The sequence below is a fragment of the Fonsecaea nubica genome (genome assembly GCF_001646965.1).
Source record: "Fonsecaea nubica strain CBS 269.64 chromosome Unknown Scaff23, whole genome shotgun sequence".
Lineage (NCBI taxonomy): Eukaryota > Fungi > Ascomycota > Eurotiomycetes > Chaetothyriales > Herpotrichiellaceae > Fonsecaea > Fonsecaea nubica.
In genome coordinates, this window is record NW_019173696.1 from 122,177 (window position 1) to 135,309 (window position 13,133).

At 53.4% G+C, this 13,133-nt stretch overlaps 5 protein-coding genes across 5 annotated transcripts; 2 read left to right on the forward strand and 3 right to left on the reverse strand.

The window, feature by feature from the left end:
• Window positions 1-1,326: 1,326 nt before the first annotated feature.
• On the reverse strand, window positions 1,327-2,823 carry AYO20_04420 (hypothetical protein; the record flags this gene model as incomplete). Its single annotated transcript, XM_022642716.1, has 1 exon — window positions 1,327-2,823. The coding sequence occupies one exon, from the start codon at window positions 2,821-2,823 to the stop codon at window positions 1,327-1,329; it is 1,497 nt and encodes a 498-aa protein (XP_022501274.1).
• A 349-nt stretch (window positions 2,824-3,172) lies between these two features.
• Window positions 3,173-4,758, forward strand: AYO20_04421 (hypothetical protein; the record flags this gene model as incomplete). The annotated part of the gene is made up of 2 exons (XM_022642717.1): window positions 3,173-4,260; window positions 4,455-4,758. 2 exons carry the CDS (start codon window positions 3,173-3,175, stop codon window positions 4,756-4,758), a joined length of 1,392 nt encoding a protein of 463 aa, XP_022501275.1.
• Window positions 4,759-5,591: 833 nt separating this feature from the next.
• On the reverse strand, window positions 5,592-6,530 carry AYO20_04422 (TATA-box-binding protein; the record flags this gene model as incomplete). Its single annotated transcript, XM_022642718.1, has 4 exons — window positions 5,592-5,608; window positions 5,661-6,075; window positions 6,128-6,215; window positions 6,277-6,530. 4 exons carry the CDS (start codon window positions 6,528-6,530, stop codon window positions 5,592-5,594), a joined length of 774 nt encoding a protein of 257 aa, XP_022501276.1.
• A 3,103-nt stretch (window positions 6,531-9,633) lies between these two features.
• Window positions 9,634-11,448, reverse strand: AYO20_04423 (hypothetical protein; the record flags this gene model as incomplete). Its single annotated transcript, XM_022642719.1, has 1 exon — window positions 9,634-11,448. One exon carries the CDS (start codon window positions 11,446-11,448, stop codon window positions 9,634-9,636), a length of 1,815 nt encoding a protein of 604 aa, XP_022501277.1.
• A 544-nt stretch (window positions 11,449-11,992) lies between these two features.
• On the forward strand, window positions 11,993-12,865 carry AYO20_04424 (hypothetical protein; the record flags this gene model as incomplete). Its single annotated transcript, XM_022642720.1, has 1 exon — window positions 11,993-12,865. The coding sequence occupies one exon, from the start codon at window positions 11,993-11,995 to the stop codon at window positions 12,863-12,865; it is 873 nt and encodes a 290-aa protein (XP_022501278.1).
• Window positions 12,866-13,133: the final 268 nt, after the last annotated feature.

Here is a 13,133-nt window from a genome sequence, read left to right on the forward strand (position 1 = left end):
TGCTTGGATATGCAAATCTATGAGATCACGGTTGGGAATCTGGGTGTTTGCTATCGTGATACCCTCGTTTTCTCACCCCTTTGTGATCCACACCTCGCATCAGTCTGCTGCAAGCACGGCGACACGGTACCGATTAGGTACACCGCTCTGCGCCTCATTGGAATCCCGCCAATCTAGCGAAGGCCTTTATCTGCAGCCCAAGTAATATCGTGATGCAATACCTCGTACAGAGTTGGCAGTCATGCGGAGAGCCAGCCATGTGCGTTTGTGACATCTCCAACTTCGTTCCCAACAGCAGCTTCGAGTCCTCTTCACCCCTGACCTTCAACTCTCTCGCGGGACCTTGAGCCGGATCTACGATCCATCCGTGCTCGTATTGTTACTCTGGTTGAACTTGTTGAACACTTCCCGCTCAGGTTAGATGGGCAGGTTGGGCAGGCAATTCCTGGGACAAGCAACCCCTGATTGTCAGTCAGTCAGCCGGTCTTGATCTACCTACCTACCTAGGTAGTGTTGGCGAACATCTCTCGATCACTTGCTCGCTTACATCCCTCTCTCCATCCACCTATTGACGATGGATCCATTCCTCCATCCATCCCCTCAATCCCTTGTAACCTAATCCTCAGCACCCCCGGCACCTGGCAACACATCAAGGCTCATCATTCCTGACTCGATGTAGTACGGTGGTACTGAGTACTCGGGCCTTCTCATGTACCCAGTACCCAGTCTTGGGTACCCTTCCAGTACCCTGCTGCCTCCACGTTGTCACATTATGGTTGTATCTCCCCCCAACATCCCCATGCAGGAGGATTTTGGGTGACGCATCCGCTGGGGCTTTTCTCACGCACGGCCTCAAGCGAGAAACCGATCGGCTTTTCTTGATGGATGGGTCGAGGGATCGATGAGGGGAGACCGTGAGAGGTGATGTAAGTACCACGAAGTCATGTACGAGTATGAATTTGGGTACGAATTGTACTTTAGTCCCCAGGACCAACAAATAGGTATGGTTGGTAGGCACGTGTTCCTACCCCAGGTATCCTCGGTATGTACTTCTGGTCCTCCCGGTGCAGCCCCCCTCCTTTTCTCCTCAGCCTCGCCTCGCGGTACTTGGTACATGTCTTCTCACTTCCCACTTCCTACAGCGTCAATGAAATTCCACTACGGACAAGTACCGGATACCTTAACTTGAGGAAGACCAAAAAAAAAGACCAGGGGCAAGAGTTGAATTGGTCGCTTTGCGCTGCGTTGTACATGATGAATTACAATATCTTTCTTCAGCGAGTATCTCCTCTCTCTAGTTCCCCTCTTATATTGTCTTCGTTCAATTCAATTCCTGCGAAACCATCCTCCCGTCCGCCCTTTGACCTGCTGCTCACCTTGACTCGAATCCAAATCCTTTACAGCATTCTTCGTTGCACCTGTCATCTTGTCCTCCTCATCCTCTGCCTCACTTCCACGTCTCGGCCTCGGTCTCGGCCTGAGCACGTACTCATACGTCGTCCCAAAGTGATATCTCCTCTTCCGCTCCACAATCAGACCGCTATCCCTGATGATTTGGTCAATGTCTTTGTTCCACCAACATCCATAGTGATCAGCGTGCATTTTGGCACCGTTGTCCAGGACCCGGTTGATGAATCCGAGGTATGATCGGCCATGTTCGAGGAGGAGAATCCTCCCTCCCAGGTCACCTCCATACTCGGCAACAAGTGCATCCTCGTCTTCTTGCTGCCTCTTCTGCTCTGGGTCCGAGACAACACTTCGTTTGCCGAGATCCTCAAGACGTTGCTGAGATTCCTTTTCGATAATCTTCGCGTCGACCCCCTGGCTCTTCTCCCCGGGTTGTCTGCACAGTTCTCCCAGCTGCCTCAAAAACGCCACCGGGTTAGTCTCGCTGCAGATCCCCATTGTTTGAATGATCGTGTCAAACCCCCCTTCTGGCCTCTTGATCAGGCCCTTGTCGCCGGCGTCACCAACCACGAACTGCACAGGTCCTGAAAACCGTCTATTCTCCTTGGCCTTCTCCTGCAGCTTCTCAAACTTCCTCTGTGCCTGTGACAGCATCACCCCACTCAAATCGTTGAACACCAAGCTCTGCACTCTCTTGTCCTCCGGCGTGACCAGTGGATCCAGGCGGTACAGCTCCATATTCCTCCCCGTACCGGCACTCACCTCCAGCACATTCCCCCGCGCCTCTCTGCACAGCTTCTCCCTCTTGCTCCGCAGAAACATGAGCTTCTCGGACAACTCGACCTCGTCGTCAAAGTTCCTCGAGAGGTCCAGCCACCGGGACGAGACGTCGGCGTTTTGCGGGAGATCGAGACGCTCCGACTCCCTGACGGACCGCGCGTAGGACATGTACGTGTAGGCGACGTAGGTGGAGAGGAGGAAGCCAAACAGCGACGTGACCCAGAAGTACGTGTTGGAGGACATGTGGATGCGCTGCCTCCTGTTCCTGGCCGCGAGCGCGTCGAGCGCATCCTGGGCGGTGGCGCGGTCCAGGAGCGTCGGTCTGGGTTTGTGTTGCGATGGGGACTGTACTACCGGACGAGGGATGTTGGGGTTTGGGAGGGTTTGCTTCGTCGTAGAGGAGGCGTATCTGCGCCGCGAGGAGGAAGAGGATCTATATGCGGTTCTTCTCGCAGCGGCCTGTAAAGGCTCTGACAGCACAGATACAGACCGCCGGACTGGCTGCGAAACAACAAGCCGTCGCTGATTGAGGCATGTTGACGTGGAACGAGCGGCCGCTGCGCGCTTCGCAGCAATGGAGAGTGCAAGGTGCGGAATCTTCGAACACTCGAGATATAGCCTTCCGACCTCCGCCATGAGTCTTTCGCGCTCAAAAATCAACGACTCATCTATGTTGGAGCTTTCTAGATCTGAGGAACGATATTTACTTGTGCCTTGTCAAGCTGCGCCCAAAAATCGAGAATGTCTGTGCTCCTCTTTAGCCGAGATTGATCCGACCTCGGGCTTTCAAGGGCGCGCGCCGTCCAGACTCGCAACTCTCTTCTGCGGAGAACGACGTCAACTTTGGTTTAACCGGGTCAAGGTGGGCTAAGAGGACCTCGTATCTCGATGTGCTGCGGTCGGTAAGTTCAAGGATTCTCTTTGATCTCGCAAAGCAGATACATATACATATATATATACAGGTCTGGTCTCCTCCTTCCCCCTCATGTCTAACGCCTCAGTTCCGCAGCACATATTGATCATAGGCGCTGGCGTCTTTGGTCTCTCCACGGCGCTCTCGCTCCTCTCCAACCCCTCGTATAATGGCACCCGCATAACCATCATCGACGGCTCCCCCTCCTTGCCGAACCCCTCGGGCTCTTCTGTCGACGCGAACCGCATCGTCCGCGCCGACTATGCCGATAGACACTATGCTCGGCTGGCCTCTGAGGCGCAACGGCTCTGGCGGGACACGAGGGCAGAAGCATGGGGAGGGGAAGGCAGATACCACGAGCCCGGATTCGTGCTGACGGCTGACGAGGACAAGGACGCATACCTGCAAGAATCCCTGGGCAATGTGAGGAGACTGGCACAAGAGAACCACGGCGACGTAGACTTGGGCAAGATCCGGGAATTGCGTGGATATGACGAGATTCGAAAGGCGACCGGTTACGACAATGTAAGCGGGGACCATGGCTACGCCAACTTCAACTCAGGATGGGCCGATGCCGAAGCGTGTGTCGCTTATGCCCTGAGGAGGATACAGCGCGAGGGTGCCGGCCGTGTAAGCGTTCGCCCAGGCGCGCAGGTCGCCAGGCTCGTCTTCTCCGGAGACGATTGCCAGGGCGTGGAATTGGCCGGAGGGGAGCAGGTCCAGGCAGACCTGACCGTGTTGGCAGCCGGTGCGTGGAGTCCCAGCCTCATCGACCTTCAAGGCCGATGTCTGGCGACCGGCCAGACGATGGCATATTTGGACATCACCCCTGAAGAACAGGCTGCGATGGCAGACCGCCCGACGATAATGAACATGAGTCGAGGGATGTTTGTCATTCCTCCACGAGGGAACGAACTCAAAATCGCGCGACATGGGTATGGATATCGAAATCCCGTTGAAATATCCAGGGCGATCATCGACCCTCGTGGTGACAACTCGAACGGCGTCGACCCGGGGTCCGTGGCAGTCAGCGTCCCCAAAGTTGGCATCCCCATTCCGCGCGAAGCTGAAGAAGCCCTGCGAGAAGCCCTTGGCGAGATTCTGCCCCATATGGCGGACAGACCGTTCACGCGCACGCGAATATGCTGGTACTGCGACACGTAAGTAATAATTCATTCTTTATTCGTGCCTGTTTTTGGCCAGCCCACTGCACCCCGTACTTGTTGTAGCCAGCCACTCTACTCTATTGTACCGCGAAGCAACACTTGGGACAACAACCTCCTCACTCGCTCAACCCTTCCTCCCTACCTCATCCACCTAACTACTTACCTCGTATGTACTTACCGAACAACAGCCCGACCGGCAACTTCCTCATAACCTCGCACCCGCGCCTCAAGCACCTCTTCCTCGCCACCGGCGGCTCGGGCCACGGATTCAAATTCTTCCCCGTGATCGGGGACAAGATTGTCGCGGCGATCCAGGGCCGACTGGAACCCGAGTTGGCGCACATCTGGCGGTGGAGGAGTCCGCAGGACCTGAGGGAGGAGGTCATCAAAAATGGCGGAGACGAGTTCATCGCATGTGAAGACGGGAGTCGGGCGGGGGAAAAGGGCATGATTCTCGACGAGGAGATGAAGAGGGGGACGGCCACGACATAGGAACGAGCAATGAGATATCCTCTTCTCGTATGGACGTGCAGTGGCGTGGAATACTGTTACAAAACAAGTCCAACAGAGATGGAGGGATGAGAATTCATATTGAGCTATCATCATGCAGTCGTGGGCACTACTGACCACGATCAAGGTATCGTGTCAACCCTCCTGACGTTGACTCCATCCCGAGTCCAACTCGAGCATCTTCTGCTGCTTTTCTATAACAACAATTTGAGCAGACGGGTAGGATCTCACTTGCCCATCTGTGTTTTTTTTTTGGTTTCCATGACTGACAATGTTCCACTCATGGATGGAGAACTCAAGCTTTGAAATGTTTAAGCCTCCCCTTATTGGTAAAGCTGTCCGTGCGCGCTAGCCAGCAACTGGTCAATGGTATGTTCTCTCTCTCACAACCACATGACCAAGCGCAGAGGAAATCGAAGAGATGTTTCCACACAAGACGGTATGCGAAATCGACCAGCGCCGAATACCGTCCCCCAAGCTGATATCCCCTTTGTCGATGAGACCCAATGTCTAATAAGGTGTAAGCAGGCCGACTGCACCCGAGCCATTTTGAATGCCTTTGCCCCACGCAACAAAATGAAGGGATTTCGCTCAAAAACGCCATGCAATGCTCATAGATAGTCGTGACACAGGCGAAAAAGAAAAGGGTAAGATTTGGTAAGTAGTTTCAGTCACGCTTGGCTTGCTATATGCAGCACTTGAGCGTGTCGGCTTTGCTGCCCGCGACAATGTGACCTTTGTCGAGGAGCGGCCGAGGAAAAGATTGAATGTTGATACAAGGTTGCCGGGAGAATCCCGTCCCGCGTAAGGCAAATCTAGACTTTGCGGAAGTCTAACCCACGTTAGCTGACTGCTTCTGGGACAACTCATCAAAGACCACTCACCTGATAGTGTAGGGTAGATTTGTTCGAAGGCTTGATAGATCTCCTCGCGGACCTTTGCCCCCGTGAGCACAATCTTGCCGCTGACGAAGATCAACAAGACGATCTTGGGCTTGATCATGCGGTAGATGAGACCAGGGAACAATTCCGGTTCATACGAGCTGAAGGGGTGATGCTTGGAGGCAAGACCTTCCAGTCGAATGGGGAACTTGATGTCGCATGAACCGACAATGTTCTGGATTTTGAAGTCGGTGAACTTGGCATTGAAGCCCAGTTTCTGGATGATCCGAGCGTACTTGCGGCTCGCAAGTTTCGAATCATCCTCCGACTTGGCGCCAGTGACGACCATCTTGCCAGATGCGAAGATCAAGGCAGTGGTTTTCGGGTCACGGATACGCATGATCACAGCGGCAAAACGCTGCGAGAGTCAGTAAGTGCCAGCCATCTCACGCAGCGAAGGGGATGCCTACCTTGGGATTGTACTCGGCGTTGCGAGCATGGAGTGCGATAGTCTTGAGGTCAAGACGGCAGTCCAAGTTGACCGTAGCAACGATGTTTCTTCAGAGAATGTTAACCTCTGCTGACCTTGAGGAAAGGACAACAAAGGGACAATACTCACTGCAAGGTGGGCACAATACCACTCACACCAGCACCAGGCGTTGCGCCGGGGGTTTGTGGAGCCTGAACGGCGTTTCCTCCCTGCTGACCGTTGAGCTTCCCATCTGCGTATGAGCCACCATTGAGGTTTTGTCCATCTTTCTCAGAGGAGGGCGGTGTCAAATCCCCAGCGCCACCAGGAAACGACAAGGACGCGGGAGACGTGAAGGCTTTGGCCTGTTGCGCCGTGGACGGGTGAGTGGTAAGAGACTCCATGATTGCAGATGTGTGAGATCTTCGGTTGCGGCGCAGTGAAGCGGTCGCAATTGGTATATCCTCGTCGATGTGAGAGATCGATGAAGGATGAAAGCAGTCTGGAGAAAAATTTAAATGTTAGAGGTTAGGATGATGAATCGCTAAGTGACTTTGTGCGGGTGGCGAGGGTGCGGCAGAGAGAGGCGATCGGTCGCGTCGGTCGGTGCGAGGCTCGACTTTCAAGGTCAAAGTGAATTTCTGATTGAATTCACTTGACCAGCACGAGGTAGCCGCGGTATCAACTCGACGACGACGACGACGATGGGTCTTGAGATCGGAGAATCGACCTGAGGAGAAAAACGTAGAGAAGATGGATGCGGTGGTGTTCGTACCGATATGTGGGAGATGAACAACTCAATGTCTCCCCTACAACACAACTGCCCTACTTCCAATTGACAATGAGTCCCGTCGACCGATGAGGCTCTTTCTCAGATCAGGTCCGTCGAGAAACTTTTTTGGTTCGTCTGGCCTTGAGGAGCGACGACGAGGTTGGCAGAACGGAGGAGCAAGAGGAAGCAAGAGTGCGTAGATTTGCGATTGCGAATTACTAAGAGCGGAAAGTGCAGACAGTCTATTGTGGCTTGGTTTCTTTTCTTTGTTTCCTTTGTTTTTGCCCTTGTGAAGAGAGTGGCAGGCGCGGGTCGCAGGTGAGATCTTTGGGTCTTTGTCCAAGAACTTGCGGATCTGGTTTGCGGGGGGTGCGCCCAAGGGAGATTTATGGTGCGACACGACTATGTGAGAGAGCCAGTCGATGTCAGTGTGGGAGGGAGATAGAAGGAGGATCAATCGCAGGCTGGGCAAGAATGCGCTCTGATGCCGTGCGAAGAATGAGGGGGAGGTGGATGGGAATCTGGCAGGAGGGAGTGCCAAGAACGAAAAATGTCAGGAGAAAGAGGTCGGCTGCACTTCGCGCGGAAAGAGGGCGAGGGAGGCATTTATAGTCCCAGGCCGTCGCCACAGAGAGCAGACTGGGAGCCCCGCCGGGACAGTGGCGCTACGCTACAATAAGCCTAGCTGGTGTCATCGAAATGCCCAAGCTTGCTGCAATCAAGCCCACATTTCGCCCTTATCCACCAGGAATCTGCCCAGCAACTCGCCTGTGCAGACCACTGCAGCCCCCGTGCAGCCCCCCCTGCAACTTTTTTGCGCCCTGCCCTGCTGCACCTTTATCTGCCCCTTTTTTTCTCATTCCCTCTGCCTTGCTGCATGCCACTCGCTGGGCATTCCTGCCTAATCCGCCCTCCCGCGCCCCCTAAACTAAGGTATGCATGATGCAACAAACACAACGTTTTTTTGCTATCGAGTTATTCCAGAGCCTGGAAGCGTCATGGAAAGACACTGGGGGAGAGTGTGAAACAGGATTTTCACCTTTTCGGAAGGAGTTGGCAGGATTGGGAAGTGAACTCCGGAACGTGGGTCGCCCTCACGTGTTTCTTGGACGGACTCAGTGGTTCAGGCTTTTTCTGCTGGAGAGTTGTTGCAGTGGCATCCGTAGTACCTCGTACCTAGGAGAGGTCGGGTTTGCCGCCGCCCACATCCAGGGGTTTTTATTTGCCTGCGACATGGTCTGGCCGAGCTGTTGGAAATTCAGCAGTCAGCTGTCAAACACACCTGCGTTTTGACAAGCGGTCGAATGCCGTTTGACTGCGGGCTCCCACAATGGCAAACAACCCAAGCCAGTTCTGGAATGGGTGATAAGGAAGGAGGAGAGAGAAGTGTGAAGGCAAAGAAAAAGAGCAAGGGAAGAAAAGAGGAAAATGGTGAGATGCGGAAATGAGTCACGAACCTGACGCGGTTTGGGCGATCGGTAGGTCGGTTTGTTTCACATGCTGGCTTGGCATGTCGCTGGCGGCAGGGATGACGAGGCCTTGTCAGCCAATCACCATCGGGAAACCGTGTCCCGAAAGGTCGCCCAAAAATCCCCCAAACCGGTGTCACTCCAGCCAATAAATTGGTGGCACTTTCCGAAAGGATCCATACGAGGCCCACCCATTCGTGCCTTCCCAGCTCGAAAGAGTGCCAACTTTATCCACCAACAAGTACGAGAAATTATTTGCTCTCGGAGAGCCTGCCCATTCCGGTCATTCAGCCTTGTAAGCGAAAGCCTCACACGTGCCTCATTACTAAGGTTGCAGTGTTGTCACCACACACTATTCAAGGGTGCGACCACCACATCACGAAACAGAAAGGTGATGGATTAGTCTGGCTGGTCTCTCATTTGCCTGACACCTTGATCTGTAGCTCGTTGAGATTCGCGGTACAGAAGAACACTCAGCCGACCTGGAGAGCCAGTCCATCGAAGAGTGGAGATGAGACCTCCCTTGTACTTGTAGGTACTTGTACATCAACTCTACTTGTACAGTACGCCCACTTGTACTGGTACAGGGGACTTTTCAATTGGTTTGACTGGCTGGGTTTACCAAACCCGGGGTAAACAGGTTACTGCAATTTTCATTGGAGATCAAATGCTATGTTCACTTTGACTAACATGTGCAGTCGGGAAAGGTGATGGGCTGTCTTTGTCCTGTAATGCCCTTGAAATTATACATGTATTTCTTCTCCCTGGCACTCCAGCCCTCTGTCTTCTCGCCGCCACCCCGTTGGTGTTGATAATGCGTCCATGGCATTTCTCCTGTTGTTCAGACCCTGGTTGGTTGGTTGGGTGTGTCTATCGAAAGTCATTGCTGCCGCCAGGAATTATGGCCGTATGTTTCTGTCATGAGATCAACCCCCCAAAATGTCTCTCACACACTGCTTAGAAAAGCATAGGCCTTATAAAAAGCTGCCCAGAACTCAAGCATATCACACGCGGACCCTGCCGCGCGACGCGAGGGAGAATCCTCTGGTTGAGGCAATTGACCGGGCCGAGTCACTGCTTCTTCGTCACAATATCAATCAATAAGCCTCTCAAGTGATGCTGTAGCTTGGCCCTTCACCACCTTGGGGAGTTTGCCAGTTGATGTCTTGATCTGGTACTTTAATGTCACATGTTTTGCAATGAATGCAGCTAGTAGCGTCAGTGTAAGTATGATATCGAAAAGCCGCGTGCCAAGGTACAGGGGACTTACTTCTGAGAGTTGATCTGAAACCGCACCCCGATATCTTTGGTGTCATCTTCGACATATTCATACACGCCGGCAGGACAAAACCTGTTCTCGACGCCTTTGTACTTCGGCCACTCCTTTTGCGCATGTGCATCCCAATCCTTCACCTGCAGATGCACAGGCTGATCCTCTTCATGATTGGTTCCAGTCCGTGAGACGCTAGTCAAGATATCAAAGGTGATTTCGCCATCAGGTTTTGGATACTCGATCTTGTTGAATTGGTCGGCGGGTTTAGTGGCCGCCCAGTCGGGTTGCTTGTGCTTCAGAGTCCAGGGCATCATGCCACGGAAGACGAAAGCCTCCAAACCAGAGTACATGATACCACCATAAAGGCCGAGAGGGTTGTGGAAAGAGGGTCGCATGTTGCGCACGGCTTTCAGTTCAGGCCAGATCCAACTTTCCCGAAGGGCGTCCTCATAGTTGTACAGGAAGATAGTGCTTGTTTCGCTGTTGTTTGCGAGAGCCTGATACGCGGCTTCAGCAGCCAACATGCCAGATTTCATCGACGTGTGCGTGCCCTTGATCTTAGGTACGTTGAGGAAGCCAGCAGTGTCGCCGATCAGGGCACCTCCGGGGAACGCACATTTCGGTATCGATTGGAAGCCACCTTCGTTGAGAGCGCGAGCGCCATATGCAATGCACTTGCCGCCTTCCAGCACGGACTTGTAAAATGGATGGAGCTTCATGCGCTGGAATTCGCCGTAGGGAGAGATCCAGGGGTTGGCATAGTCGAGGCCGACGACCAACCCCAGACTCACCAGGTTTTCTCCGAAGTGATACATCCATCCGCCACCATAAACGTTCTTCGACAGCGGATACCCCATGGTATGAGAAATCTGCCCCTTCTTGAACTTTTCCGGTTGGATTTCCCAGACCTCCTTGAGTCCGAGCCCATATGTTTGCGGCTGGCAGTCCCTCCTCAGATCAAACTTCTTGGACACTTGCTTGGTCAGGCTGCCATGGCATCCTTCGGCCAGGAGCGTAACCTTGGCATGGAACTCCATCCCTCGCTCAAAGCTGGCTTTCGCCTTTCCATTTCTTCCCACACCTTGATCATTTGTGGCAACCCCCTTGACTGCGCCTTCATTGTTGTAGAGAATCTCGGCACCCGCGAAACCGGCATATATTTCGACGCCCACCTCTTCAGCTCTTTCACCCAACCACTTGACAAACTGACTCAGAGAAATGATGTAATTGCCTTCGTTGTGCATCTGCGGAGGTGCCGGTATAGGAATTGCACTTGATTTTGTCAAGAATCGCATCTTATCTGACCCGGCAGGTGTGGCCTGCGTAAATCGATTTTCATTCTCCTCACTCAACCAGTCCGGGATCAACTCATTTATAGCCCTGGGTTCCAGCACATTGCCGGACAGAATATGTGCACCAACCTCGCCAGCTTTTTCCAGGACGACAACGCGAAACTCTTCGTTCCCCGCGTCATTGGCCAATTGCTTTAATCGAATGGCAGCACTCAGTCCCGCTGGGCCAGCGCCGACGATGCAGACATCGACCTCGTCGGATTCGCGTTCAACGGAGGCTGGGTCGAAGCCTTCGTCTTCCTCGACATCGGCGTAGCGTCGCTGCAAGCTAGCAGAAATGGATCGCCTTTGGCCTGCAACAAAAAGTGGTCGTGTGGCTCGTGACAGGCTGCGACCAGCTCGACGTGAGGCGGGGGAAGCTCTGAATATCGAAGCGGAGGGTCTGGAGTAGAAACGACATTGTTGAGCAGGTGTCGCCAGCCGCAACAAAGGTCTAGGAAGGAATTTCGAGGCCATTGCGAGGTCTGGCGGTCTGCAAGATCGGTGGGAAGCTGGGGACGACGGTGGTTTTTGACCTGAAGCGATAGGTTTGAATGGAAATGCTTCGGCGATTTGAACTTCTCGGTGCGAAAGACGTCACTATCGACAGCGGTTGGCCTCGGCCCTAGGGTTCAACCACTGCAAAAACTCTCGGCTACGAGAATCGCCCACCAATGGATGCCCCTGCAATGCAAATCATTCTCTCCATCTGCCCGTCAAAGTCTAGCTCTGTTTTCTCTGTCAACTGTCGCCTCTGGGGCTGTCACTGTAAGCTCTACTCTATCAAGTTCTGAAGCATTGTGTACAATCTTGCAACAATGGACCTCCCAACCAGTGCAATGTCTTGTAGCTGCTCTGTGCAGCGCCTTATCGGAGCATCAGGCGGATTTATGACACGCATCCCCTGCACTGCCCCCTAACTCCGGATAAGGTGAGGCCTTGATTTAATGTACTTTACTCATGGGTGGCTTTATCTAGGTGCTTCATCCTCTTTGCGCTTTTCTACCTAGTAACTATCAAAATGACGGCCTATGCGCGTGTGGGCGCCTGTACAGGATCCAACAAAGGGATCGGACTTGCCATTATCCGCCAGCTCGCACTCCAGTATCCGCACTCTCAACTGAACAGTGGCCCCTTACTCATCTACCTGACTGCGCGGAACGAAGAGAAGGGGAAGGCGGCTCTGGAGTCTATCAAGGCAGACCCCCAACTAGAACATGCGAAAGCTTTACGATCTCATGGAGGGCTTACGGATGTGAAGTTTCTCCAACTGGACATCGACAGCAAGCAGAGCATCGAGGAGTTTGCAGGGAAGATCACGCAAGAACACCCCGATGGCATAGATTTCTTGATCAACAACGCCGCCATCGCGATGGATGGATTCGACGAAAACGTGGTCCGGAAGACTCTGCACTGCAACTATTATGGGACGTTGGATGTCACGCAGAAACTGCTGCCACATATCAAGGATGGCGGCAGACTGGTCAATGTGGCCAGCACGGCAGGCTCACTGGACTCCAGGTACTCGAGGTCCATCCGATCTCGGTTCTTGCAGGCGAAGACACCCGAAGAGATCACCCAACTCATGGAAGAGTTCTCGACGGCGGTGTCGAACGGGACTTACCAGAAGAATTGGCCCGAATCTGCGTACGGTGTCTCGAAAGCTGGCGTGATAGGAATGACAGCGGCGATGGCGAGGCAGACTGCGCAAAAGGGTAGCAAAGTCCTGATCAATAGCTGTTGCCCAGGCTACGTCAACACGGACATGACCAAAGGAAGGGGAGTGAAGACGCCCGACCAAGGAGCGCAGACGCCCGTCTTGTTGGCCATTGGAGACATTAAAGGTGCCAATGGGCAATTCTGGTCGGAAAAGAGGGTCATCAGTTGGGAGTGACAGACTTTATAGAGGTTCCTGTCCTGCCTTAATAAATGAACAGAAGAGACAGACCGAATTCCGAATCTTGGTCCGTCCATGGCCGTGCCTTTGTCCGCCGGGGATTTCTTTTCTCCGACATTTCGCACCCCGTAAGCAACCTACATCTATCCCTACATCTGGGGACCTGGAACGAGCCTCACCATCCAGCTTCAACGTACAACCGCACCATTTCGCCCGAATAGTAGTGACGAATCTGTCCACTTCTATTCTGATTGGACACAACCTG